The sequence below is a fragment of the Carassius gibelio genome, chromosome B25, assembly GCF_023724105.1.
Source record: "Carassius gibelio isolate Cgi1373 ecotype wild population from Czech Republic chromosome B25, carGib1.2-hapl.c, whole genome shotgun sequence".
Taxonomy (NCBI): domain Eukaryota; kingdom Metazoa; phylum Chordata; class Actinopteri; order Cypriniformes; family Cyprinidae; genus Carassius; species Carassius gibelio.
Window position 1 is genome coordinate 14157277 of NC_068420.1, and position 27173 is coordinate 14184449.

The window sequence follows — 27173 nt, forward strand, 5'->3', positions numbered from 1 at the left end:
CAGCCGTGACAGATCAGATTTAATCTTTTTAATGAAAACAGATGTAAAATGTAATCATTTTATTGTTTATGTGACTTAAGAAGAAAACACAACGTCAGAAAGCCAGTGACAAAAAGATTCCCCAGAGCCATCAGATATGGAGATATGGGATGGAGAATTTTTATATAATTTATATATATAAATATATATATATATGTATATGTTTTATAAATTGTATACATAACTAACAACATGAAACGTAGATGTTGAAAAAAATAGACATCCGGGTATTTTTTAGAACTGCTTTCATTTTGAAATTCGTCCAGTAGCGTAACCGGAAGTTCGCTTTCCTGTGCACATCATGTGATTCCCAGCACAGCGACCCCTCCCCGCACTGTGCAGTAACCAAACAGACCGAGCTAATGGCAGCTCTCTGAAAACCCCTGTCTGTGTCGTTTTGTATTACGATGGCTGTGGATTCATTATCTCCTGATTGGGAGTTTGATCGCTTTGATGACGGGTCACAAAGTAAGTAACGCGTCTGAACCGGCATGTTCCTGGTGATTTGTTGTGTAAAAGATGCATCAATCCTGCAGCTAGCCGAGTGATGTTAGCTAGCTGTCAGATGACCAGGGAAAGTGCCCAAGTTCAATCACGAAGATCAGATTAGTGCGTGTGGTCTTTATTGATTTCACAAATACATTTGATAAGGAAGTCTTTCACTTTCATTTTTAAAGGGTTTCCACATTATTGCATTTGAGGATTGCATTTCTTTGAATGCAAAAATAGATAATTGATTGACCAGTGAATTCAAAGCTCAGAATAATATTAATAATTTGTATTATTCTCTTTATAGTATTAAATGTTGATATTGATGTAATAGATTCATACATATGTATGTGTATGTGTGTGTATACATTATACATATATATGTATATATGTATGTATATATATATATATATATATATATATATATATATATACACACATACATACACACACACACACACATGCATACATAGGGCATCAAAATGATTAATTAAAAATATATGTTATTATTATTGATAAAAATTCTAAAATTTAGTCTCACACAACTCAGGAAGGAAGTAATTTGAAGATCTTTTATTTCTGGTTTTGTAAATGTTGATCTTTTGCATTTGGTTCCTTCCTGTGCAGAAATTCACACAGAAGTGCAGGTTAAAAACTATGAGAAGTTCTTAGAGGAATATACCGCTCAGCTCCAGGGAATTGAAGAAGCACTGGACGACTCTGTCGGAGATGTATGGGACTTCACTCTGGACCCTATCGCTTTGAAGGTGTTGTGTCATGACTTACAGCTTCATAACAGTGTTTTTATGAATTGCTTTTATGCCATATCACTCTGCTTGCTCTGTCACTCCAGCTCCTGCCGTATGAACAGTCCTCACTTCTGGAGCTCATCAAGACTGATAATAAGGTACGAGTATAAGACGTAGAACAGTTTGCTGTTTTAGATGCTGCAGTTTCCATGGGATGCAAATACTGAGTGAGAACTAGAGCATTATGAGTTTACCTGTTGCTTTTCTCTATTCTTCTTCTCCAGGTGCTTAATAAAGTTATCACAGTGTATGCAGCTCTTTGCTGTGAAGTTAAAAAGCTGAAATATGAGGTAAGTGAAAATGTATGACAAGACGCGTATAATGTTCTCGGTTTCAAATAAATGCTGTTCTTTTAAACTTTCAGATTATAAAAGAATCCTGAAAAAATGTATCCCGGATTACAAACAATTATTAAGCAGCACAACTATTTTCAATATTAATTACAATAATAATAATAATAAGAAGAAGAAATGTTTCTTAAGCATCAAATCAGCATATTAGAATGATTCTGAAGGATCATGTGACACTGAAGACTGAAGTAAACAAAGCTTTGCAACACAGGAATAAATTATGTTTTGAAATATTAAAATAGAAAAAAGTTATTTTAAATATTAATGATATTTCACAATATTTCAGATTAAATAAATGCAGACTTGGTTTGCAAAAGTCTCATAAAACAAAAAAAACATACTGACCCCAAACCATTGAGTGCATGTTTATAAATTCAATTAATTTGAATTAAACTAAGCAAAATTGTTAATCATATTAACGGTTTTGTGCTTTTCTACTTTTAGGCTGAAACCAAGTTCTACAATGGCTTGTTGTATTATGGTGAAGGAGGTAAAAACTACCGTTTTGGTTTTTGCTGTTACAGTTACGACCCGTCTACACAAGAACTTATTAAGCTCAACATGATTCCCATTTTATTTCTATAATTGTATATCTGAGTGGATATTAAACACCAACGGATACATTTTGTCCTTCCGTTGTTTTTTTGTTTGGAATTGCATGCATCTATTAAACTTAAGCATTCAATTTGTTCGTTCAACTTTAGTTTCATTTAACCTGTAGCTTTTAACATAATAATAATAAAATAAGTATTGCATTTAATTTTTTTTCTTTGCAGTGTCAGACACTAGTGTGGTGGAGGGAGAGTCTCAGATTCAGATGGGCCGCTTCATTTCCTTCTTACAGGTTTGATATAATGATCTTTTTGAAAGGTTACTGAATATATATACATATTTGTGAATATTGTTTTATTTGGTTGTATGTTACAGGAGCTGTCTTGCTTTGTGTCGCGCTGCTTTGAAGTGGTAGTCAACATGGTTCACCAGCTGGCTGCTTTGTACATCAGCAACAAGTGAGAAATTGGAAATATTCTCATGTTACGGAGATGGTTATTTGACAGCAGTGTTGCTCATTTATTAAATTTTTGTATGTCTCAGGAGTGCGACAAAAATTATTGAGTCCACAGGTGTACACTTCCAGGTAATTTTCATTTTCCCTCTCCTCTTCATATGGTTCTTTCCTGCATCTGTTCTTGTATTGACGGGTTCTCTCTGTTCTACAATCAGACTGTGTACGAGCATCTGGGAGAACTTCTGGTGGTCCTCATCACCCTGGATGAGATCATGGAGAACCATGCCACACTGAAAGATCACTGGAGGATGTACAAAAGGTGAAGTGAAACCTTTTAGATGCTCTGTTAAATGTAACGTTGGAATTAAAGACAAAATGAAGGCCTTTAAAGTATGATATGAGTTCAATTATGGTTCTTGATTTCTTACCACAAATTCTTTGTTGTTGATTGAAGGTTACTGAAATCTGTCCATCATAACCCAGCTAAGTTTGCCATTCCAGAGGAGAAACTAAAACCCTTTGAGAAGCTTTTACTGAAGCTGGAGGGGCAGCTGTTGGACAGCATGATTTTTCAGGTCTGAAGTGAAAACAATGGTCATCATTTTCTGTTTTTGTATTTTAAAACCATGAGAAACCTAGCTCTGTGGGCATCGAAACGAGCTAAAGTCAGGTCAACTTTATGGTAATGAGCTATTGTGTGATTCAGTCCTCGTTTGAGAGGATTCAAGAGGACGCAGTCTTGTAAACTTCGGTTCTGAACACAGTAGTACCCAAGCATTTGCACAGTAGAACACTAGTTTTTCAGCACAAATGCAAGTCATTTGCTCAAAACAACACAGATTTGACCAATTGCATTAAGGCAACACTTCAACCAGGGCTGCGTTTCCCAAAAGCATCATAAGCCTAAGTTGATTGTAGCTCCACTGGTGGCAATAGGTCTACGATGCACTTAGGCTTACAATCCTTTTGGGAAACACAGCCCAGGACAGTTTAATACGCACAAATTAAAGGGTTAGCTCTCCCAAAAATGAAAATTCTGTCATTAATTACTCACCCTCATGTCGTCCCAAACTCGTAAGACTTTCGTTCATCTTCCAAACACAAAATTTAAGATGAAATCCGAAAGCTTTCTCCATAGACAGCAACACAACTGACACGTTCAAGGCCCAGAAAGATAGTAAAGACATTAAAATAGTCCATGTGACATCAACACAACTTTCATTTTGTTATGCCACGAGGATACTTTTTGTGCGCGAAGAAAACATTGTTATTATGCATAATTGTTCAGCGCATGTTGTTGTTAGGAGAAAATGTTTTTCTACTGAAGGTTCACTGCATTATTGATCACTTAAGTATTTCACTTAACAGAAGTTAAATATATATAACCCAAGTTTGTCTTTTTCATGCAGGCTTGTGTGGAGCAGAGGTTTGATGACCCAGGAGAAGGCGTATCGGTTTCTAAAAACAGTGCCTTTGCAGAGGAATTTGCGTATAATATCAGAACTATTTTTGCCAACGTTGAATCGAAGATTGGTTTGTATTTGTAATCAACCGTAATGAATTCCAAATGCCATTAACGAGACATCTCAGCTGTTGATAACAACCGTTACGATTCATTTGACTTGCAGGAGAGCCGTCAGAGATTGATCAGCGGGATAAATATACAGGAGTATGTGGCCTCTTTGTGCTCCACTTCCATATCTTCAGGGCCGTCGACAAGAAGATCTACAAATCTCTGCTGGATGTGTGTAAAAAGGTGAGCACACTTACTAGTGGGAACGAGCAGAATATATAGATCTGCTCCTGCAGTCATTATGAAATTTCCTTTCTCTCTCCTCCAGGTCCCTGCAGTGACATTAGCAGCTAATATAATCTGGTTTCCAGACACGTTTCTGTTAAGCAAAGTCCCTGCAGCAGCTAAACTGATGGACAAGAAGAGCATCCAGAGCCTCCGCAGCAGCAGAGATGCATTCCTGCAGCAAAAAGCGCAGACACTAATGAAGTAAGACATACACGCTTCTGATAAGATTCATAAATCAGTTATAACTTAGCCTAGTAAAGTTTAATGGTCATTATATTTGACATCATTATGAATATGCCATTTAGGGTTCCATGTATGTGTTTCTATGCAGGGAAATGCAGTCCTACTATATATTTGTCACCTCCTGGATGATGAAGATGGAGTCTATATTATCAAAAGAACCGAAACCAGACAAACTGTCTGAGGATTTGAGCAACAGGTGTAATATCTTTGTGCAGGTAGACACCGGCGTTTTCTTCTTGGTTATTTTTGAGATTAAAGTGTTCTTTATAGAGCTGAAAATTCATTATCTGTGACCCTGGACCACAAAAAAGCAGTCCTAAGTGTTTTTCAAAACTGAGATGTGTACATCATCTGAACGCTGATTGAATAATAAGTCAATATTTGGTCTGTTTGAAAATCTGGAATCTCAGGGTGCAAAAAAAATCGAAATATTGCGAAAATCCCCTTTGAAGTTGTACAAATGAATTCTTAGCGATGCATATTATATTTTGATATATTTACGATAGGAAATGTACAAAATATCTCCATGGAACCTGATCTTTACTTAATATCCTAATGATTTTTGTCATTAAAGAAAAATCTATAATTTTGACCCATACAATGTGTTTTTGGCTACTGCTATAAATATACGGATTGTGACTGCTTCATAATCAGATGTGTGTGTTTCTGTAGGGAGTCCTGTATGCCTACAGCATCAGCACCATCATCAAGACTACTATGAACATGTACATGTCCATGCAGCGGCCCATGACCAAGACCTCAGTGAAAGCCCTGTGCCGATTGGTGGAGTTGTTAAAAGTGGGTCGATGAGTCATATTATTATATTCAACAGAAAAATACTTCAGTATTTATACACACATTTGCACTAATTTTATAGCTCTAGAGTGTTCACTACAAATCTAGTATATGATAATGTGCACAATAATATAAACCCTAAAAATGTAGTACATCATTTTAGACATTAATTGTAGTGTTCACTACATATCTAGAATATTGGTAATAGTGTGCACTATTCTGTATATCTAGTACTGGGTATTGGGTAGTGTGCACAATTATTTCAAAACTATTAATGTGCACTTCAAACTTAGTATATCATTTTACACATCAACAGTGATATTCACTACATTTCTAGTATGTTGGGTGTAGTGTGCGAAAAAAATGCAACACTTATTGTAGTATGCACTGCGATTTAGTGCATTGTTGTAGTTCTAAAAGTGTACACTACAAATGTAGTACATTACTTGTAGAGTGCACATTAATTTGGAAACTGATAATAGTATTCTCTTTTAGTATATTGGTTGTAGTGTGTTCAAAAAGGTTGACGCTAATAGTACTGTGCACTATAAATCTAGTACATTATAATCTAAGTATTGCAAACTCTATTGGTCATTTACATGCAGTCCTGTCCTAGGTACTGGACATTAGTTCTAGTGTACACTATGTAGTATGCACAAGTTCTAATGTGCAGTGAAGTGCAGTTCTAGTGTTCTAGTTACTAATGCTGTGTGCACTAGTTCACTAGGCAGTGCTTTAGTTAGTACACTAACTGTATTGTACTAGGTAGAGTGTGAAGTGTGCAGTGTTTATATCAGTGTTTGTCCTTCCCAGGCTGTGGAGCACACGTTCCACCGGCGCTCGCTGGTTGTAGCAGATTCTGTGTCTCACATCACGCAGCAGCTGCAGTCTCAGGCTCTGGCCTCCATCTCTATTGCTAAGGTACAGAGCCACCACCGTTACCCAAACACCTGCTCCTCAGAGCAGATATTCTAATGACTGATTGTTGTCCTCCTTCAGAAACGCGTGATCTCTGATAAGAAGTACAGTGAGCAGAGGCTGGATGTGCTGTCAGCTCTGGTTCTGGCTGAGAACACTCTGAACGGGCCCAGCACCAAAGAGAGGAGACTGATCGTGTCTCTGGCCCTCAGTGTTGGCACTCAGATGGTGAGTATGGATAAACAGTGTACAGCAAATTAATGGTCATTTGTATATAAAGTATTCAAGTAATTGCTGTCAAGAAGCCATTGAACAGGCTTTGAGTTTCAAGACCGTCTGAAATTGTTGCAAATTGCCTGGGGTTTTTATTTTTTAAATAATAAAAATAATTAATTTATTTGTTTGTGTGTGTTTTTGTTTTGTCTTGTTTTGTTTTTTTCTTTTCTTGTGTTGTTTTGTTTTCCTGTTTTTGTTGTCTTTTATATTCATGTTTTTTTGTTTCTGTTTTTTGTGTGCGTTTATTTTGTTGGTGTTTTTTGTTTTGTTGTTTTTGTCATTTTGTTTTATTTCTGTTGTTTTTGTTATGTTGTTTTTATTGTCTTTTGTTTTTGTTTTATTTCTGTTTTGATTTTGTTTTTATTGTTGTTGTTTTTTTTAAATTGTTTTTATTGTCTTTTTTTTAATTGTTGTTTTTTAATGTTTTGTTTTGTGCAGAAAACCTTCAAGGATGAGGAGCTCTTGCCTTTACAGCTCGTGCTGAAAAAGCTAGATTTAATCAGTGAATTAAGAGAGCGGTAAGCCCTAAATTAGTTCAATTAGTTACGATTAGCAACAGCAGATTTTGATTCTGTTCTGTGACTTCTCTGGCTTGGTTGTAATTGCATGATGGGATATCCTCTCTCCTCAGAGTCAAAGTGCAATGCGACTGCAGTTTCCTGTACTGGCATCGTACAGTTTTTCCTATCTACCTGGATGACGTGTACGAAAACGCTGTGGATGCGGCCAGAATTCATGTAAAACCCTTTACACTATCTATTCTTAAAATGCATTTAACATTTTTGTCAAACATGTTATTTAAACATGCATATATTTTCTCTAGTACATGTTCAGTGCGCTCCGAGACTGTGTGCCCACCATGTTGCACGCCAAACACATGGAGTCCTGTGATGAACTGCTGGAGTGTTATGACACTGAGATCATGGAAATCCTCAATGAGGTAAGGCAGAGTGCAGGCTGCATATCTTCTTGAAGTCATTTTGCATTTTAGTTCATTTGCATGTTTTTCTGATTGTTAGCACTTGCTAGACAAGCTGTGTAAGGAGATCGAGAAGGACCTGCGCTTGTCTGTGCACACACACCTCAAACTGGACGATCGAAACCCTTTCAAAGTGGGCATGAAGGATATGGCTCATTTTTTCTCTCTCAAACCCATTCGCTTCTTCAACCGTTTCATTGACATCAAAGGTACGGCAGATAAAAGACTGAATGCATGACTTACACTATATATATAGAGGACATAATCAATACTTAAAAGGGGACACGTTCTACATGTTTGTCTTTTGTCTTTGAAGTTTAAGTAATGATTTAATTGATCATTCAATGACTTCAATCATACAATGAACTTTATACATGAAAAACAACTTTCCTTGATATTTTAAGAATGCAGTCTTTTGTTGGAGAGCATCATAACCTTGAGCTTTATCTCTGCCTTGCAGCTTATGTGACTCACTATCTAGACAAGACGTTTTACAACTTGACGACTGTGGCTCTTCACGACTGGGCCACGTACAGCGAGATGAGGAACCTCGCCACACAGCGCTATGGTTTGGTGATGACTGAGGCGCATCTTCCCAGCCAAACTCTGGAACAGGTGTGTAGCTCACCAGATCATCTCAGAAGAGATCTGCTGCATTCAGCCTGAGATCATTGTGTGTGTGTGTCTTCTAGGGACTGGACGTCCTGGAGATCATGAGGAACATTCACGTGTTTGTCTCGCGCTACCTATACAACCTAAACAACCAGGCAGGTCTTGACTTCTGACGTTATTATTGGTCTGGAAATGTAGTACTTCACTTGTGTTTGTCTAAAACATCTTCTCTACTGTGTGCAGATCTTCATTGAGAGAACCAGCAACAACAAGCACTTAAACACCATTAACATCCGCCACATTGCCAACTCCATTCGCACTCATGGAACTGGTATCATGAACACAACGGTATGTACACGTCCTGTCAGGACGGTCCCAGCTAACAAAAATACAAACATTTTGCTAACATTCCCATTAAAGGGACAGTTCATCCAAAATTTAACATTGTTATCATTTACTCAGCCTCACGTTGTTCCAAACGTGTTTCAGTTTCTTAATTATGTTGAACACAAAAGAAGATATTTTGAAGAATGTCGGTAATCGAACCGTTATTAGTCCCCATTGACTTCCATTGTATTTCTTTCCCTGCTGTGAAAGTCAATGGGGACCAAAAACAGTTTTGTTCTTCAGAATATCTTCTTTTGTGTTCAACGTAAGACATGAGGTTGAGTAAATGATGAGACAATGTTTGGGTGAACTTTCCCTTTAAGTTATGATGTTATATTTGAATGTTGTCTGAATATTGAAAATGTCAAAAAAAATAAATAAATTTAAAATGTTTTTTCTTGATTATATCAACATTGGAGAAAACATTAAGGGAACATTTGATTTTAATGATGATAAATGTAATAATGATAATTAAATAATAAATAATTAGTAGTAATAATTATAATAATAAAATAAAACAACAGTGACAACAATATTAAATGAACACAACAAAAACAACAATAAACTGTTATTATTATTGCTGTTATTATTATTATTATTATTCATAAAGGATTATTCTAAATTAATACGTGTAACTAATAATAATAATTATAAAATAGTTAATAAAACAAAAATCATGATAATTAAAACACACCAGTAGTAATAATAATAAAAACATTTATATTCTCTCACATTCAAAACATTGATAATTACTATCAAATATTCCACCACTACTACAACATGGCGTAAAAAACTTAATAAACAAATCCACCACCACTACTAATAATAATAATACATCTCTGAACTTAAAAAATGTCTAGTTTTTTATGATTTGTCTTATGTGAAAATTGGGGAGGGACATAAAGGGAACCTTCCACTTTATCATTGAGTAAAAATGATGAGAATGTTATTTTTTAATGTTCTCTGAAACTATTAAAAATTTTACAGCCAAAACGTTTCAGAGAAGCATTCCATGAATGATGTATAATGTTTTGGTTTGAAGTTTTGAGACTGTTCCTAAAGACTAGGAAACTTTGAACGAATGTTATTATCGTTCCTGGCAGAATGTTTGTTCAGAAGTTTCCCAGAGCGTTCCCTGTTCGCTGCATCTGAATTATGAGACCGGTAACATCTGGTCATCTGGTCTCTGCAGGTGAACTTCACGTATCAGTTTCTCCGAAAGAAGTTCTACATCTTCAGTCAGTTCATGTATGACGAGCACATCAAATCCAGACTCATCAAAGACATCCGCTTCTTCAGGGAAACCAAGGATCAGACCGACCAAAAGGTGTGCTGCTCTCCATTCGCACGTCGTTACGTCAGGAAGCAGTGTCATGTTATGACGAGGTGATCTTCTTTTGCAGTACCCCTTTGAGCGAGCAGAGAAGTTCAACCGTGGCATCAGGAAGTTGGGTCTTACTCCGGATGGTCAGAGCTACCTGGATCAGTTCAGACAGCTCATCAGTCAGATCGGTAAAGTTTGTCTGTAGGTTTTTAGATGCATTTGTAATGTTCTCAGCTTCATAATTTGCATGCTGGGATGCATAAGACTGTATGATTTGCCCGGTGTAAACATGACACTGAAATGCGAAGGTTTTCACAACAAAGCAGCAGATTTAAAGTTGAAAAAAGTATATATAGTTGTATTTTAAGAATTTAATTAATAAATGTTAACATTATTGGTTGTCCTTTTCATTCTTTTTCTTTCTTGCAGGCAATGCGATGGGTTATGTGCGCATGATTCGGTCCGGAGGGCTGCACTGCTGCAGCAGCGCTATCAGGTATCACACAAAGACATTCAGATCGTGGTAATGCTAGATCAATAATAAGTCTTCTCACACAACTCTTATGACGCATATGGTATGAACTTTATAAAAATCGTCCGAACAACCAAGACGTTAGCAAGCTACTCACATTCAAACATGTTCCAGGTTTGTTCCTGATCTGGAGGACATCGTTAACTTTGAGGAGCTTGTTAAAGAGGAAGGCCTTTCTGAAGAGACGCAGAAATCTGCCAGGTACTGTACTTAATAATGTCAGTCAGTCAGCATCTTTGCTGTCAGCCAGGGAGTTCATAATAATAGTAATAATAATAATAATGTGAATAAATAAAATAACAATAATAAAAACTGCAAACACTAAAACAACGACAATAATATAATAATGTGAATAAATAAAACAACAATAATTAATACTGAAAATACTAAAACAACAACAAGAACAATATAATGTGAATAAATAAACAATAATAAATACTGCAAATACTAAAACAACAACAATAATAATAATTATGTGAATAAATAAAAAAACAATAATAAATACTGCAAATACTAAAACAACAACAATAAAAATAATAATGTGAATAAAAAAACAATAATAAATACTGCAAATACTAAAACAATAAAAATATGTGAATAAAAAAACCAAATACTGCAAATACTAAAACAACAATAATAATATAATAATGTGAATAAATAAAAAACTATAAATACTGCAAATACTAAAACAACTAACAATATAATGTGAATAAATAAAAAAACAATAATACTGCAAATACTAAAACAACAATAATATGTGAATTTAAAATAATAATAATAATAAATACTGCAAATACTAAAACAAAAACAATAACAATATAATAATGTGACAAAGAAATAAAATAATATACTGTAAATACTGAAACAACAACAATGAAAATAATAATGTGAATAAAAAAACAATGATAAATACTGCAAAATCTAAAACAACAATACGAACACATTGTTAATAATAACAAAAATATTAATTATAAAAACATACCAAAAATAACAATAAACAATTAGTAATTATTAGATTCATTATTTATCAGTTATATTAATAAGCGAGCAAACAAACATTAATAGTAATATTAATCCATAAATGTAAAAAAATAAATACAACAAAAATTGATGAGGATTATTCTTATATCTATAACAATAATTTATCTTATTATAAATGATTATAAAATAATTCATTTTAAAATATAAGTTATTGTTGCTGTTGATAAAAACATACAAAAATAGCAATAAACAATTAGTAGTAATTATTGTTAGGTTAAGTATTTATTGGTTATTAATAAATGAATAATAAAACATTAATAGTAATAGTAGTAGTAATATTAATAATACATACGTTAAATAAATACAAATTAATTTGTAAAATAATTTGTATTGTTATAACAAATATCAATAATCATAATTTGCTTTAATTATAATAATTATGAATATATAATATAATAATAATAATAATAATAATTATTATTATTATAGTTCTAAAACAGTAATTGATAGTAATCAATTTTTTGTTTTAGCCAACTGGACTGTGTGCTTAGTGACCTGACCAGTAACTCGGCTGAAGGAACGGAGTACTTCAAGATGCTGGTGGGCGTTTTTGCTCCAGAGTTTCGCACCGTCAAGAACATGCACTTGAGGAACTTCTACATGATAGTTCCTCCTCTGGTGGGTCTTCAGATCTCAGATGTGGAAATCTCTCGCTAATTGCGGCATCTCTTGCATAACGTTCATCTTTCTTCTCCCTTCACAGACGGTAAATTTCGTGGAACATTCCATCAGCTGCAAAGAAAAACTAAACAAGAAGAACAAAGTGGGAGCTGCGTTTACAGACGATGGTTTTGCCATGGGTACATGTTTCATACAGTTATAAAGGTGATGTACGGTCTTTCCATGGGCTACATATTCAAGGACCTTGTGTGTGTTTTCCAGGAGTCGCCTACATCCTGAAGCTTCTGGACCAGTATCAGGAGTTTGACTCTCTCCACTGGTTCCAGGCTGTGAGGGAGAAGTACATGAAGGAAATGAACGCGGTGGTGAAGGAGCAGCACGTTCAGTCCACCAGCCAAGACGAGAAGCTCATGCAGACCATGAACCTGACCCAGAAGAGACTTGACGTGTATCTGCAGGTATGGGAGCATCTTCGTGATCTTCAACAGTGATGGCCAACGGCTTTGATTAATCACATCTTCTCTCCATTTGTAGGAGTTCGAGCTGCTCTATTTCTCTCTGAGCAGCGCTCGGATCTTCTTCAGAGCTGATAAAACGGCAGCCGAGGAGACCCAGGAGAAGAAAGACAGAGGTTGGTTGATGGATCCATGATCTCTAGAATATTTTATAGCGACTTTTCAGCAAACACAAACACTCATTTAATCTCCCTTTTCAGAAGAAGTTGCCAAAACTGGTCCAGGTTCTTCAGCGATCGAGGGTTCTCCTGGGGAAAGCGGTGCCAAGTGAAACTACAAAGGATCTTGAATGATATAAATCACTTGAACAGCATGGCCTCACTCCAGATGAGGTTATAAACATTGACCCTCCAGACACCATGCTTCTTTTGGAGTCTGTAGAGAAGCTCTGCCACCTGCACTCATTCAACTAAAACTGACTGTGGATTTGGACCAACGCTTTGGTTTTAGATCATGATTGTTTTCTGTATCGTCAACGATGTTCAACAACTGCCTTGTCAAGCATTATGCGTTCATGTAAATTCAAGATATGTGATTGGTAGATGAATGTGTCTATAGTTTTTTTTTTTTCTTAAAGGGATAGTTCACCAAAAATGTTTTAATTCGGTCATTAATTACTCACCCCTCAACACCTTCGTTCATCTTCAGAACACAAATTAAGATATTTGTGATGAAATCCGAGAGCTTTCTGGCCCTCCATAGATAGCAACGCATGATGAACGAAGGTCTTGTAGGATGAACGACATGAGGGTAATTTATGACAGAATTTTTGGGTGAACTAACCCTTTAATATCCTATTGATTGTTAGAAACATTTTTACAGGATAAAACTGGCCTTTAGGGTACAATTTTATTTTAGCTAAAGTCTAACACCTAATTATATTTCACCCAAAAATGGAAATTTTGTTGTCATTTCAAACCTCTATGACTTGTTTTGCATATATATATTTATATATTACAGCTTTTATCCGAAGTGACTTACAAATGAGGACAATGGAAGCGATTAAAATCAGCAAAAGAGCAATGATACACAAGTGCTATAACAAGACTCAGTTAGCTTAATGCGGTACACATAGCAAGGGCTTGAATGAAAAGAAAACAGATACAAAAAGATTAGAAAGCTAGTTAGTTTTTTTTTTTTTTTTCTTTTTTTACAATGAACCAATAGGGACCAATAGGGTTATTTTGGACCCCACTGTTCTTCAAAATATCTTTTTATGTTGCTCAGAAGGAAAGACATAGATGTTTTGAATGAAAAGAGGGTGAGTAAACAATGTCAGACTTTCCATTTTTGGGTGAACTTTACTTTCAACGTTGAATAATGTAAACCAGAATCTTTTTTTTCTGTCAAGAGTACTAGTTTACTTAACTAATGATTTTCTGTCCAAAACTCGTTCAACACCATACTCTTTGAAATGTGTATAATATAAAATGTAGCACACCAACAAATAGTCTGATTGTGCTGCCTAAAATATATCGCAATGTGTCTGACAGTAAAAAAAAACTGATCAATTGTCCTTGAGCACTGTGGAGGAGGAAGTTGAATTATACTTGCCTTAAAGCTGCTGCTGTTACAGCACACTACACAGCAGTTCCTTCACTCTGATTTTCTTGACTATACTGACCTTTCGTAAGTAATTTGTGTTAACCATTAACCTCATGCCATCTTTATTAAAAGACTTGGGAAAAAAAGCATGTCTGAAACACAGCTTCAGGATTAGTCATGCATTACAGGCACACACACAACATGCTCGTACCGAACACCCCCTTCCCATACAGAGTCCAAACACTGGTTCAGGAAAGCCGTTCTGCTTTATTACAAAGAAAGGGAGCTTTAAAGGTGGTCAGAAAATACAAGATTGGTCTGTTTTTCGTACTATGAGTTTTCCCTTTCCTACGAAATGCTTCTATTCAAATAGCTGCAGCTGAAATGTCTCCCCCTTGTTTTTGTTTTTTTCGCTATACAGATGTCCTCGCTCGGGCCTTCCGTGTCGCCTTTATTTGTTTAGTTGAATTGGTCTTTAAGTGCACAGGGTAACAAACGTGATTCCCCGTCTGGCAGCTCAACATACTGTTCACTAATGTTTTTTTTTTGTCTTTTGCGGTTTATTTTTTGCTTCTACCACATAATGCCATTTCGGTTCACCTCCTAAAAACGAGGTCAAGCATAGGTACTTCTTTCAAAATAGACGCCATGTATATATATATATATAGATACATCTATCTATATATATCATATATATACACATTCATACATACATATCTTTATTCATGTGATGTCCAAAAACTAAAAAAAAAATGTACACGTTTATTACAAATTCGTAACAAAGACTGAAAAGGGTTCGTATTCATTCTGGAACAATGTTTCTCGGTAAGCTCACAACCGCCTGGTCCACGGGTTGTGCCCAACAACGGTCACAGAAACAGTCTGATTAGGATTTACCGATGCTAAGCAGAAAACAACGCAGGTGGATGGAGCAAAAGAACCTGGAAATGAAAAAGGAAAAAAAACGGGTGGGGTAAAGGAAAAAAGCACCTCCTTGATGTTAATGACCGCGTCCTTCCAGACGACGACGGGAGCGAGTTTTCCCACATTAAAAAAAAAGCAGAAAACAATTTTTGTGTTCTTTTATTACTAAATAGTGCAACAATGAACATTGCATTTTCTTTTGCCCTTGTGTATTCACATGTATTGGATTTGTCTTTGTGTCTGTCCTGTTTGTTTACGCAGCGCGCTTCGGAAAACAAAGCGCGAGCTGCGTTTTTTTCTCTTGAATACCAATGGATGTGTTTGTGTGCTGTACTGCAACTTCAAAGACTCCAGGCAAACACCAAAAGGGGCTTTCCATCAGAGGAGTAAACAAAACATTGACCCTGCTCAAATGAGATGGAGGGAGAAGAAGAAAAAAAAACGTAATGGGGGAATTTAAAAACAGAATGAAAATATATAGAACTTTTGTGTTCGGGCAGCACATAATTTGTAAGGCAGGGCCCCTCCCCCCAGTTTTTAAGGTGGAGACCGCCGCCACCCCCCTCCCCCTCCCGCAGTCCTAGTCCAGAAGTTGAGGAATAAAACCAGGTTTTTTGTGGTCAGGCAGGTCTGTCTGTTGCCGGTCGCTCCTAGAGCTCACGGGCGCTGACGGACTCCGCTTCAGAAGGCCTGCTGGGCCGGATTGTAATTAAAGGTGGTTGGCACATGAGGCCGTTCCTCTAGCTTGTCGTATTCCAGATGAAACTCCTGAGAGACCAGAGAAAAAGCACAAAACTGATTTTCACTTGCATGTATACAACATACACTTCCCTTGAACGTTAAGTATAGTGATGACATTATATATTTACTAGAGCTGCATAATATTAGATATTGGCGGATATATTTTGTATATATTTTGTATATATATATTTTGTATTTTGTCAAACTAGACGGACATTTAAGGGAAACGGTGCAGTCAAACCACGTATTACACAAAATTTCACCACAAAATAATTAAGACAATAAGATAATTAAGACAAATGTTTTAAAACCTTACCAGTTTGTTAGTTCTCTTATAATCCATTACAGCATAAAAAACAATCATAGCAAAATGGCAGCAGCTGCATTTGTATGCAATGAGACCGAGTCCGCGATACCAGGATGACATAATTAAATAATTGTACACCATTTTGAATCGAGTTTTTATAATTTATTAGCTAAACAAAGAAGCAATGCTTTAGTTCAAGCAAGAGTACAGCGCCGACTGCTGTTACCCGGATGAGCTGGTGTTATTAGCTTTTACCAGTTGGTATCCAGGGATAACATACCGCAGAATTACACGACTGACCAATCAGAATCAAGTATTCCACAGAGCCGTGTCATAAGTGCTATTACTGTTGATTCTATCACCCACCGAGCACGTCATTCTGCATGTGCATTCTGAGTTTAAATGCAGCGATCCAAAACAGTGAATCTAATCACCATTCAGGCAAAACTGCTTCAAGAATGAGCCAGATGTCTGAAGTGATCTAATCACTAGCACACCGTGAGCACAAGCGACTTAACGTATTCTTCTCGGCAAGACATACCGGCATAATTTTTTCATATCGGGCCGATGCCATATATCTACATTTAAAGCTATTATCGGCCGATTCCGATATCGGTCTAATAATATTAATTTTTTGCAAATATTTATGAATGATTTAAAAAATATATAAAATGTATTATTTTATTATACATCTCATATTATATATATAGATAGATAGATAGATAGATAGATAGATAGATAGATAGATAGAGGGAGAGAGGGAGAGAGAGAGAGAGAGATCTAATTTAAACAAATTGAACATTCAAAACATTTTATAATATCAAATTTATAATATAAATTAAACATTTGACATTTTAATTTTTGTAACATATGTATAAAAAGTCTAATCCATAATACTTGATGCAAAAAGTCTAAATAATAATAAATACTTATATTTTTAAATGTTATACAGAGATTATCATATTTTAAAATTCCCATTGGTCACCACTATTACAGACATTGTGTCATTATTATAATGGTCATTCCATTCTGTGACTATCAACAAGTGTCTGTAGCTTTATAAACGAGAAAGTTGGAGGGAAAGGACCCTAAATTCAGTATCTTTACCTTAGCAACCTTCCTCCAGTTATGACAATCAAAGAAGTAGTATGTTCCTCTCTCGTAGGTGTTGGTCTTTAGCGTGGGCTCCATGCCAGGTGCTCTTGTGATCCAAACCCTCTCCTCTTTATGGTACCGCCAGTCCCGGTTGAAGCTGCAATCAACAAATGTTCAATTTAACCCCTAAACTTCCACCCATGGTTGATTATCAGCAAAAAGAGTCCTGGAGTTACGTAATCTGCGGGACGTACAGCTCAACAGCAGCGAGGAGTTGTAAGAGGTCTCCTCCGTTCATGTAGTAGAGGTAAAACAGCAGGTCTTCACCGTATCGTCCCAGTTTTATTGCAGCCAGCTGTACAGAGTACATTATAAGGTTAGCAGCATCCACATATGAGAATTTCAATGCGGTTTTACTGAAGTCTTCGTCACCTCACCTTGTCCCTTATGTGAATGTTGGTTAAGTACTCTGAGGGAACATGGAAGTCTAAAAAACAATTGCATTTATTACTGAAGAGCCAAATGAATTGGTCAAATCTACAGGTTACGTCAAACGAACTCTTACCAATGTCTTGTGGTCGACATGGAGCTGAAGCCCAGGGAGATGCAAACTTAGGATACAGATTCCTACAAACCAAAATAAAATGAATGTGTATACGAAAAGAGAATATTGACTAGATATCAATATCTGGAACAAGAGAGTATCTTACTCTGGAGAGTTGAGGTTGAGTCCTAGCGTTGTTAGGTCACTTCCTAAAGCCAGGTGAACCATCCCAGGGTCTGTCTCAGCTGCACGGATGAATGTCAGGAGTCCAATCATTCCAAACTGATCTGTCACCATTCCCAAGGGAATGTTTGTTACCTTGCCTATAAAAGATGTGAATAAATGTCAAGCTTGATTGAGATTGTCCAATGGACACAGTTGCTACATCTTTTGATCAATTCATTTTTATGAATTTTTCAGCAGACAGAGATTTTTATATTTGTTTTTGTTTTTCTAGCAAAGGGCAAATTCCAGTTAGTGTTATTATAGTTAACTAAAACCATAAAACATAAAACAGTTTGTGTTACTTGAAATAAAATAAACAAACTGAAATAAAAAACAAAACTTACACTTATTTTAGCAATATTTTATTGCACACGTTCACTAAGATAACTAAAACTAATGAAATAAAATGAATGAAAACCATATAGACATATATATTATAAATAAACAAAATCCTAATACTTTAACTACAATAAAAACCCTTCAAAATATTAAAATTAAAAAAGTTAATAAAAATATAGCATCCAAATAATAAAAAATAATTCTGTATCTAGTCAGATTAAATATTAAAATATAACTACACTAGAATTTTGAATAACTGAACATAGCTACAAGTATATATAATAAAAATATATATACACTATCGTACATATGGGCCTGTATACACTATTTTTATGACTTGGAGTTATGCATGGAGTCATTTTAATTTTACAATTGATTAACATTTAAATGTAAATAATTTGTACTTTAAAAATGACTAATGTTGTGAACAATTTTCATTTATAATAGAAATGTCCATCATTTAATCATGATTTAAGATGTTAATGACTTCTATTACTTCTCATGGGCTTGGAATTATTATTATTAAATATTTTCCGATACACCCTGAACTGGGAACCAGTTGCATCGAAACCTTCTAAAACAGATTCTTGTAGAAAATACTTGAACAGACTTTGTTTTATTCAACGCTCTTGTTTTCAAGCTCAGGACACTTTGGGGGTTGTTTGAAATACGTTGGTGCATGTTGCTGGAGAGCCTCACCATCAGGCAACACCTGGATCCCCTTCTTTTGCTGGTTGTTATTCTGTGCTGATGATGTCTTATCGCCGGGAAACTTGGGTCCATCTACACTTGAGCTGCCCTTTCCTGAAGAGTTCAAGCTCTGTGGAGACAGCGGAGGCCACAACAATCAGTAAAAGCTCAAGCAATCACAGTCACAGCACTGGACGGCATCACTTAAGCTTTAACAGCCGTGCATCCTTACCCATCCTGAAAAACAATGACATGTTATTTATGCAATCTCTCCCTGAAGCTTATGAAAGATCAAATTCAGGCAATACTGACTGATTTGCTTTCATCCGTGCTCAACGTCGGGTCCTTGTAGTTGGGCCCGGGCAGGGCTGGGAAGTCTTCGTTGTGAATGGAAAAGTCCTGCGACTGCTCGTTCGATGGCTTTGTGACCATTCCAACTACGGGGAGAAACATTTTAATGAAGATTGAGGGTTATTGGGTGGGAATAAAACCCCTGACCTTGTCATGCATTCACAACAAATCTTCCATTGAAGGAGAAGTGTGCTTAGTCTTAAAGACTAAGAGGGTTTCAGTTTCAGCGAAGTAATGCGACTGTGTAAAATGAACTCGTACCATAGGGTGCCCTTCCAGCCAGCGGATTATGCAACGGTGTAGGGTTGCCGTTTCCCTCCCTCCGACTTCTGTCTGCAAGTGCTGGGAATTCTGAGAGGTCTATTCCTGTCACATTTTCACTCCCATCTACCACGATAGCAGAAAGAATAATATGAGGTTGAGTGATTTTCTTTCCAGAGAACAATTTAGGCGTCACGGTTCCTGACATGGTGTATCATCACGAAGCATGCTCCACACAGCACTCACCTGTCCCGTTGAAGATGTTATTGGATAAGGAGTTCATGCCAAACCCCTGGCTCCGGCCCATTCCAAATCCTGACATACTACAACGACACACATGAGGATTTGACCCCTTTGTTAAGGTCAGTCTTAATCAGTCTTGATTGGCCTTATCTTGGCCTAAGGTGAAAGTTAATTAAAATACACATATATATGTGTTTAAGATTAGGAGAAGCCACCTTTTAACATCATCTTTCAGCAATAAACAAAACAAGTGTATTGATGACAGTTGTCGTCAAACAAGCTTTCATTGTACATATCAACAATAACGCTGCCCCATGAACGCTGCCCCATTTTGATATAAATATCAAATTTCACATTATGCATTTTAAAATATATTCAAACTGTAAACAAAAATATTAAAAAAGTTTGGGGTCGATACTTTCATTCATTTTTAAATCACATAAATGCATTTTAAAGCTTTTTGGTTTTCTATGACATTTGTTGCCGACTTGTGATTTTTTTTTTTAAACATGCGCACACTGCACAGAAAGTAGCGTTTCTCACTGTTTGCACATAACCACTCTCCTACACGATTTATATATTTGTTTTAAACAGCAGAATTAATATTTATCCATTTCTCAAACAGATCGATGAAGGTGTTTACATGAAGGCTTTTCAGTCGGATTGAGCCATCAATCCGATTACAAATAGATTATCTGGTTGCATGTAAACGTAGCCACTGATGGCTGAATGTCTATGTCCATATTAAAGGGATACTCCCCCTGAAAATTTACATTTTGTCAATCACTTACCCCCCATGTCTTTCCAAACCCATAAAAGCTTTGTTCGTTTTCAGAACACCATTTAAGATATTTTGGATGAAAACCAGGATGCTTGTGACTGTCCCATTGACTGCCAAGTAAGTTACACTGTCACAGTCCAGAAAATTAGCAAAAGCATCGTTAGAATAGTCCATCCGCCATCAGTGGTTCAACCTTAACGTAATGAAGCCACGAGAATAATTTTTGTACGCAAATAAAACCAAAATAACAACTTTATTCAACAATTTGTCTCCTATGTGTCTCTCCACATCACCGTAGTGCCATTTTGGAGAATCTTGAGCTGAACACAGTACACTCTTGAGTCAGGCGTGGGTTGTGACAGTGAGGAAATTTTCCCACCGGTTAATCATCGTGTGTCACCGCTAATGCCCATATCACTGCGGGGTGGAGCGTTTCCTCTTTTCCTTGCTTTCCTTCGCTTTTAAATAGCTTGTAAAAGGGTGTGTGCATTCTGCTTTCACTTTCAAATAGCAGCAATTCGGCGTAAAGCAATTGTTAGTTTTCAGTTCGTTTGAATTTTCCCTCTTTTCCTCACTTTAAAATAGCTTAAAAGTGCCATGCACATTACTTCCACCTTTAAATTATCGCAGGTCAGTGTCAATTGCTTGAATACAACAACAAAATACAACGTCAAACTCACTTTTAACTTACATAAAGTTTAGATAGGTATACAAAACTGTAATGGGCTAAGTATAAATGTATAGTATATAACCAAATAAATAAGAAATGTAGAATGTTTATTAGCAAAATGAGTAAGAAAGCTTGGAGGCACAGCATACACCTTGATGTCAAATAAAATAAATAAATGACTCAAAGTTTAAATGAAGTAGAAATCAGCAAACAATGTGCAACCAATTAAATAACAACAAAATGTTTAAAAAAAAAAAAAACTTCCAAAATCACCTTAAAATAAGGTGATTAAAATATGATAAATGGCAAAAGTCAATAGACTTTTCAAAATACAAAATATTGCCAAACAGCAGCAAAAGCATTTTGTTTGGAAACGAAATCATTCGCCATCGTCTAGTCAGTCAGCTCTCCTCACTGGAGAAATGAAATCTGATCTGTGATGCAACTATCGTTCAGCACGCTGCATTGAGCAGCCGCATTCAGTTTTTAATTGTAATGTGTTCTTTTAATGAACTTAATTATTTTTATTACTATAAAAAAATCAAATTGGGGTTGGTGCCACGGTGGACAAGTCACATGTCCGGTGTTGCGGGTTAACACCGTCTATCGCGGCAATCCTACTTCCAGTACTAGTGAAACAGACATTACATGTGTTTATAGTGCGATAATGGCCAATCCATCCTATTTTGGGTAAAAATATGAAAAATATTACTTCTCTCAAAATAGATTTTAAATAGACAATAGACAAACTGTTCCGTCTTTGGCTGCACAGATGAGCACAGAACACTATTAAGAGTCAAAGCCTCAGAGGAGACAAGAGAGCAGTGGATTTATTGATTTATTTACTGTATATTACGCTGCTGCAGCTGCCACACAGATCTAATATAAACATGCTATTTCTTTCCCAGCTGTTTACATTCATCCAGTTGACATAACTGACAGTTTTTGTAACTCATGTGCGATTTTAACATAAACTTGTCTGTATTTGACAGTTTAAGCACAAGAAGAGAGCCTAGTTTAGTACTGACATTAGCAGCAGCTTTCTGTGCGCCTGCTTCGGATGTGTGCACTCAGAAAACCGTATATCAGAAGTTTAAACTAATATAGTTTAAAATGCATGATTTCAGCATGACAGACAAAACCAAACAAACGATTTAGCAGAATATCTGAGGTACAAGCTGTAAAGACACAGTCCTAATCTGGAAAAAGGGGCGGGAGCAGCAGCTCATTTGCATTTAAAGAGACATGCACTAAAACGGCGTGTTTCTGCTTTATACAAAATAGGTATTTTTAAAATGATTCAAAAGGAGTTATGTATTGAACCCTGGGCTAACTGTGTTGTCGCATGCCTAATAATAATAATTTTTAAGTAATACACCTGTTCAATTGACAGTCCTAAAAAGCCTAAAAGCAAGCTGTTTGCTATCTCTATCTCTCATAAAACCATTCTTACCTGTTGATGGTGAATGGCTGGCGTGCTGGCTGCTGCTTGGGCATGCAGATAATGCTGGGAGAGCTGCGGTTAGGGCTACCCAGGCCAGAGCTGCCCATGCTGTTGGTCCTGCCGCTCATGCCCATGCCCTGCCCTACCTGCGAACTCATCATGTTCCTGGAGTTCATAGGCAGGATGCCCCTGCGGAACAGCAGCAAGGCCGGGATTTAACAGATCACATCATAAATCAACATAAATCAAGCAGAGGAGATGGGGCACCTGTTCGGCGAAGGTGGTGTGTGGAGGGACATTGTTGGGACGCCTGTTGTCGGAGTGCTATGGCTCGGTAACTGAGTGCCTTGTGTTAAATTCCGGTTCAGTTGAGGGTTGTTGTTGCTCATGCCCCTTATTGAGAAACCTAGTGCACCTACAAAATGAGTCAGGAAAGAAACACTGATCAGTTGTTGCTCAAAATCAAAGTACATGATTTTTCATTGCTATAAGCCGTACTGAAGACTTGAACTCACTTTGCGGACCATACAAACTCGCACCAAGTTGTGACAATTGACCTGACGATGACGGCGAGGGAGATGGCAGCATCTGAAAACCGAGAGAAGTTAGAACATCTTTTTTGAATTTGCATGTTTTTAACATTACATGAAACATTTATGTTTAAATACATACATATTTACATCCATAATACAGTTCAAAAGTTTGCGGTCGGTAAGAGCTTTTCATGTTTTCGAATGAAGTATTTTAATGCTTTTATGTCAGCATTTATTTGATCAAAAGCACAGTACTATTATTAAATATTATTACAATTTAAAATAAACATTTTCTATTTGAATAGATTTAAGAATGTCATTTTTTTTCCTGAGAGGGCAAAGCTTAATTTTCTTCATTGTCCATCAGAAATCATTCTAATAGGCCGATTTACTGCTTAAGAAACACTTTTGTGCCGCTTAATATAAAAACAGTTGTGCCGCTTAATATATTTGTAGAAACTGTGCTACAATTTTTTCGGGATTATTGTATGAATAGAACGTTTAAAAGAACCGCATTTATTTGAAATAATCTTTTGTAACCTTATAAAGGTCTTTACTTACAATTGGATCAATTTAATGCATTCTTGCTGAAGCAAAATATTAAAATCTTTTGAACAGTATTGTTTATTTCTCACTCATTTCTCTCAATTTCACTTACTGACAAACGAAAGGCGCTTTTTTTGAAGAAATGATATACATAAATGTGTATTTGCTTCATCTGTGTATTTTATCACTGTAATGCTGCCATTTAGAATGACAGGAAATTAAGTTCGTCATAAGTTCAGTTCTCCTTATAAAACGGCTAAAGTGTAGTGTTTTCACAAAATGCCTTCTGCACCAATATGTACCATCAACATTCATAATTACGACATAAATGTTTCCACCATAATTCTTGGACACGCTACCAAGTCTGGAATCTGGAAATTATGACTTTATGTTGGTGCTCATGTGTGCAGAGCTCAGAAATATGACCATTCTGACTTCACTTGAATGCATTAAAAATGTAATGTAATCATCAGCAATGTTTAGAATCATATGTTTAGACAAATCACAGCAGACTGGGCCACCTGACCAATCAGAGCAGAGTAGGGCTTAGAAAGATCTTAGAACTGCATTGAAAGAATCTTTTGAGAATTGCTGGAAAATTAGGTGATATTAAATGCATATTTTAATAAAAAAAAAAGCATTTTTTTTTTTTAATTTGCATGCATGCTATCCTATTGTGGGAGAAGTTAAGATTGTATTGTAGTTAAGATTTATGTTTTTTTGCATTTATTTGAACCATAATATTGTGAAATACTTTACTATTTAAAAGAACTGCTTTCTATCTGAATGTATTTTAAAATGTTTTTTATTCCTGTAATATCAAAGCTGATTGTTTTACCATCATAACTCCAGTCACATGATCTTTCAGAACACATTATTATATTCTGATTTGCTTATTATCAAGTTGAAAACAGCAGAGTATAATTTCTTCAGGATTCTTTAATGAATGGACAGTTCAGAAGAACAACATTTATCTGAAATAGAACTCTTCTCTAACATTATAAATGTCTTTAGTACTTTTGATCAATTTAAAGCATCCTTGCTGAATAAAAGTACTAATGTCTATAATGCCCCCCCCCCCAGAAAAGCTTAAAACTGTTTTAAATATTTATAATAACAATAAATAATAATGATAAATGTTTCCTGAACAGCATATCAGCATATTAAAATGTTTCTGAAGGATCATGTGACACTGAAGACTGGAGTTATGCATCATGCTATCAGACCTCCAGCCAACAAAAGGATTTAACACAATGATCATAACCAACAGAATGATCTGGTATGAACATACGTCTTTCTCCGATCGATGCGGGAACATTGACGTCTGGCTATAGTATATTTCATCAGGGTAGTCACTTTCGACCCCCTCCCCAAACTTCTTTCTCGTTGCACTGAACATTCCGTTTGTCACCTACAGAAGAGAGGAGACGGTTAAAACCAAGATATTTAATTCCTGACCCCAAATCATCCCAGATTACCTGTCTGCACGTCTAGTGTACATATCATTAACAAGTGCTTCTCTACAGCACAACTTGTAATAAATTATGAATTACCACTGCAGAACAAGACCCAAGGCTATATGTTGATTTAAGTGCATTATAAAAAAATAAAAAATACAGGCTATGTCAACACACTTTACACCTAAATCGTACAATTAGGAGGTATGAGATTAAACTTAAATGTACTTTAGCGGACTGTCTAATGCTACTAGGACATTTCGATCTACTATTGCGGAACGTTGTTAAATAAATAATTTATTTATTCGTCTTTTCAAAACAAAGCAGATATTTGCCGTACGTTTGGAAAACAAATAAATATCACTTTCCAAACTGACAACTGACGACAAACACAGAAACAGCTTAATTCACCAACTAAATCCGTGAAAAACAATTACTAGCCAGATACTTGATACATACTCACGTTTCCATGTAACCGCGACGTTATTAATCATATTAAAACTGATCGCTAGATGTTGGGATGTTACGGACACAATTACAGAGAGACATAAATAAAATGAATAATGGCAAGTCGCAAAATGTTCTTATTTGTGTAAGCTAGTTAGCTGTCTCGTTAGCTGCTAACTACAAATAAGACATTTTCGGCATAAATAACAATTTTTATGGAATCCAAAACACCCGGGACCATTAGATCTGTATTAGTCGTGGTGCTTTCGTTTTGTAACAGATGTCTATACGTGTATAATACATGTATCTATCTGTTTAAATGGTTTAGGCCTGTGTTTAAGCTGTCTGTTTTTGTTAGCGCTCAGCGCTAGTCGGCTAACTCTGGCCTCGAACAAAAACAAAAAGCAGTAAAGGCGTGCAAACGTGTCAATGCATTCATTCAGCAACTAAATATCTGCTTGGATATGTGCACAAAGCTGCAAATGTTCATTTGGCCCTGCATATGCGAAGCAAACCCCGTTGTGCAATGTTTTTTATGGTGAAAAAGGAATTGACTAACCGCATTAATTTACCCTCTCCTCGCAGATCCAAGATGGCTGTGTATCCTACAGGCGAGAATGCTGGGGCAATAGCCTTTACCCTCTGACCCCTTGACCTTCCGTTTATTTCATACTAGACGGAAAATTGTGCTGAACACTGTCTGCTGGATATCAGACACTCTACAGGGCACTAGTGAGATTTTTATGATGTTACAATGGGATAAAACGATTAGACTGTAGTCACTTTTTAATACCCAAACATCAATCTGCCATTTAACACACTCTGCTAAGAGTACAGCTTATCTTATAATAATTTACAATATGTATAATGTATATTTTACATCTGCAACCAAATGCAGGTAACACACTGAATTTGTAATTTGAGCTGTCTGACACAAATTGTGTTCAAGATGAAGTCTGAAAGGTCTGTTTCTACATAAATTCAAGCAGCATTTCAGTTCTGATCTTTAGCTGCGCAAAATATAGTCACAATACATTCGAATCCTACTTTTATTTCATAGTGTTTTGTAAAATATGCTTTTATGTAACAACATACAAAACTAGAGTGAACTATATCAGTTGTTTGCAGGAAGACATCACTTCCACATGCACTAAAAGACTCACAAATACATTTCATTAAGGAAATCTGCCTGAATCCAGATTGAAGCTATTCATAGCTATCGTTCCTTTTTACGTGGATTAATTATCATTTAGATGTAAACGTGATCTTTCTCATTAGCTAAACTTTATT

The 27173-nt window shown here is 36.0% G+C and overlaps 2 protein-coding genes across 3 annotated transcripts; one reads left to right on the forward strand and one right to left on the reverse strand.

Annotated features, from left to right (window-relative positions):
- Positions 1-345: 345 nt before the first annotated feature.
- washc4 (WASH complex subunit 4) lies at positions 346-13837 on the forward strand. 2 transcript variants are annotated; one of them, XM_052597388.1, is made up of 33 exons: positions 346-507; positions 1156-1295; positions 1382-1435; positions 1562-1627; positions 2132-2177; positions 2464-2531; positions 2615-2697; positions 2783-2825; positions 2912-3015; positions 3151-3271; positions 4106-4229; positions 4325-4452; positions 4538-4698; positions 4829-4955; positions 5413-5538; positions 6349-6456; positions 6535-6681; positions 7168-7247; positions 7361-7466; positions 7553-7669; positions 7749-7917; positions 8169-8323; positions 8401-8475; positions 8564-8668; positions 9900-10034; positions 10111-10219; positions 10461-10527; positions 10678-10764; positions 12075-12222; positions 12308-12404; positions 12487-12683; positions 12760-12856; positions 12941-13837. In XM_052597388.1, the coding sequence occupies exons 1-33, from the start codon at positions 447-449 to the stop codon at positions 13009-13011; spliced, it is 3522 nt and encodes a 1173-aa protein (XP_052453348.1). In that variant the 5' UTR covers positions 346-446; the 3' UTR covers positions 13012-13837. The 2 variants fall into 2 exon arrangements, with proteins under 2 accessions (XP_052453348.1, XP_052453349.1); XM_052597389.1 differs by having other exon boundaries at positions 12944-13837.
- A 1515-nt stretch (positions 13838-15352) lies between these two features.
- Positions 15353-26593, reverse strand: cnot2 (CCR4-NOT transcription complex, subunit 2). The gene is made up of 15 exons (XM_052597390.1): positions 26443-26593; positions 25271-25390; positions 23416-23488; positions 23168-23315; positions 22910-23089; positions 20009-20085; positions 19763-19888; positions 19463-19587; positions 19160-19280; positions 18063-18219; positions 17918-17979; positions 17790-17839; positions 17607-17707; positions 17365-17509; positions 15353-15977 (listed from the first exon to the last, which is right to left on the reverse strand). Exons 2-15 carry the CDS (start codon positions 25376-25378, stop codon positions 15891-15893), a joined length of 1560 nt encoding a protein of 519 aa, XP_052453350.1. The 5' UTR covers positions 25379-25390; positions 26443-26593; the 3' UTR covers positions 15353-15890.
- Positions 26594-27173: the final 580 nt, after the last annotated feature.

Coding starts and splice junctions, on each gene's coding strand:
- cnot2 (XM_052597390.1), bottom strand. CDS start 25,378: ATGTTCAGTGCAACGAGAAAGAAGTTTGGGGAGGGGGTCGAAAGTGAC. Junction 19,889..20,008: donor TAACATCTTCAACGGGACAG/GTGAGTGCTGTG, acceptor CTATCGTGGTAG/ATGGGAGTGAAAATGTGACA. Junction 19,588..19,762: donor GGCTGGAAGGGCACCCTATG/GTACGAGTTCAT, acceptor TTCTCCCCGTAG/TTGGAATGGTCACAAAGCCA.
- washc4 (XM_052597388.1), top strand. CDS start 447: ATGGCTGTGGATTCATTATCTCCTGATTGGGAGTTTGATCGCTTTGAT. Junction 2,532..2,614: donor GCTTCATTTCCTTCTTACAG/GTTTGATATAAT, acceptor TGTATGTTACAG/GAGCTGTCTTGCTTTGTGTC. Junction 8,669..9,899: donor CTGGTATCATGAACACAACG/GTATGTACACGT, acceptor TGGTCTCTGCAG/GTGAACTTCACGTATCAGTT.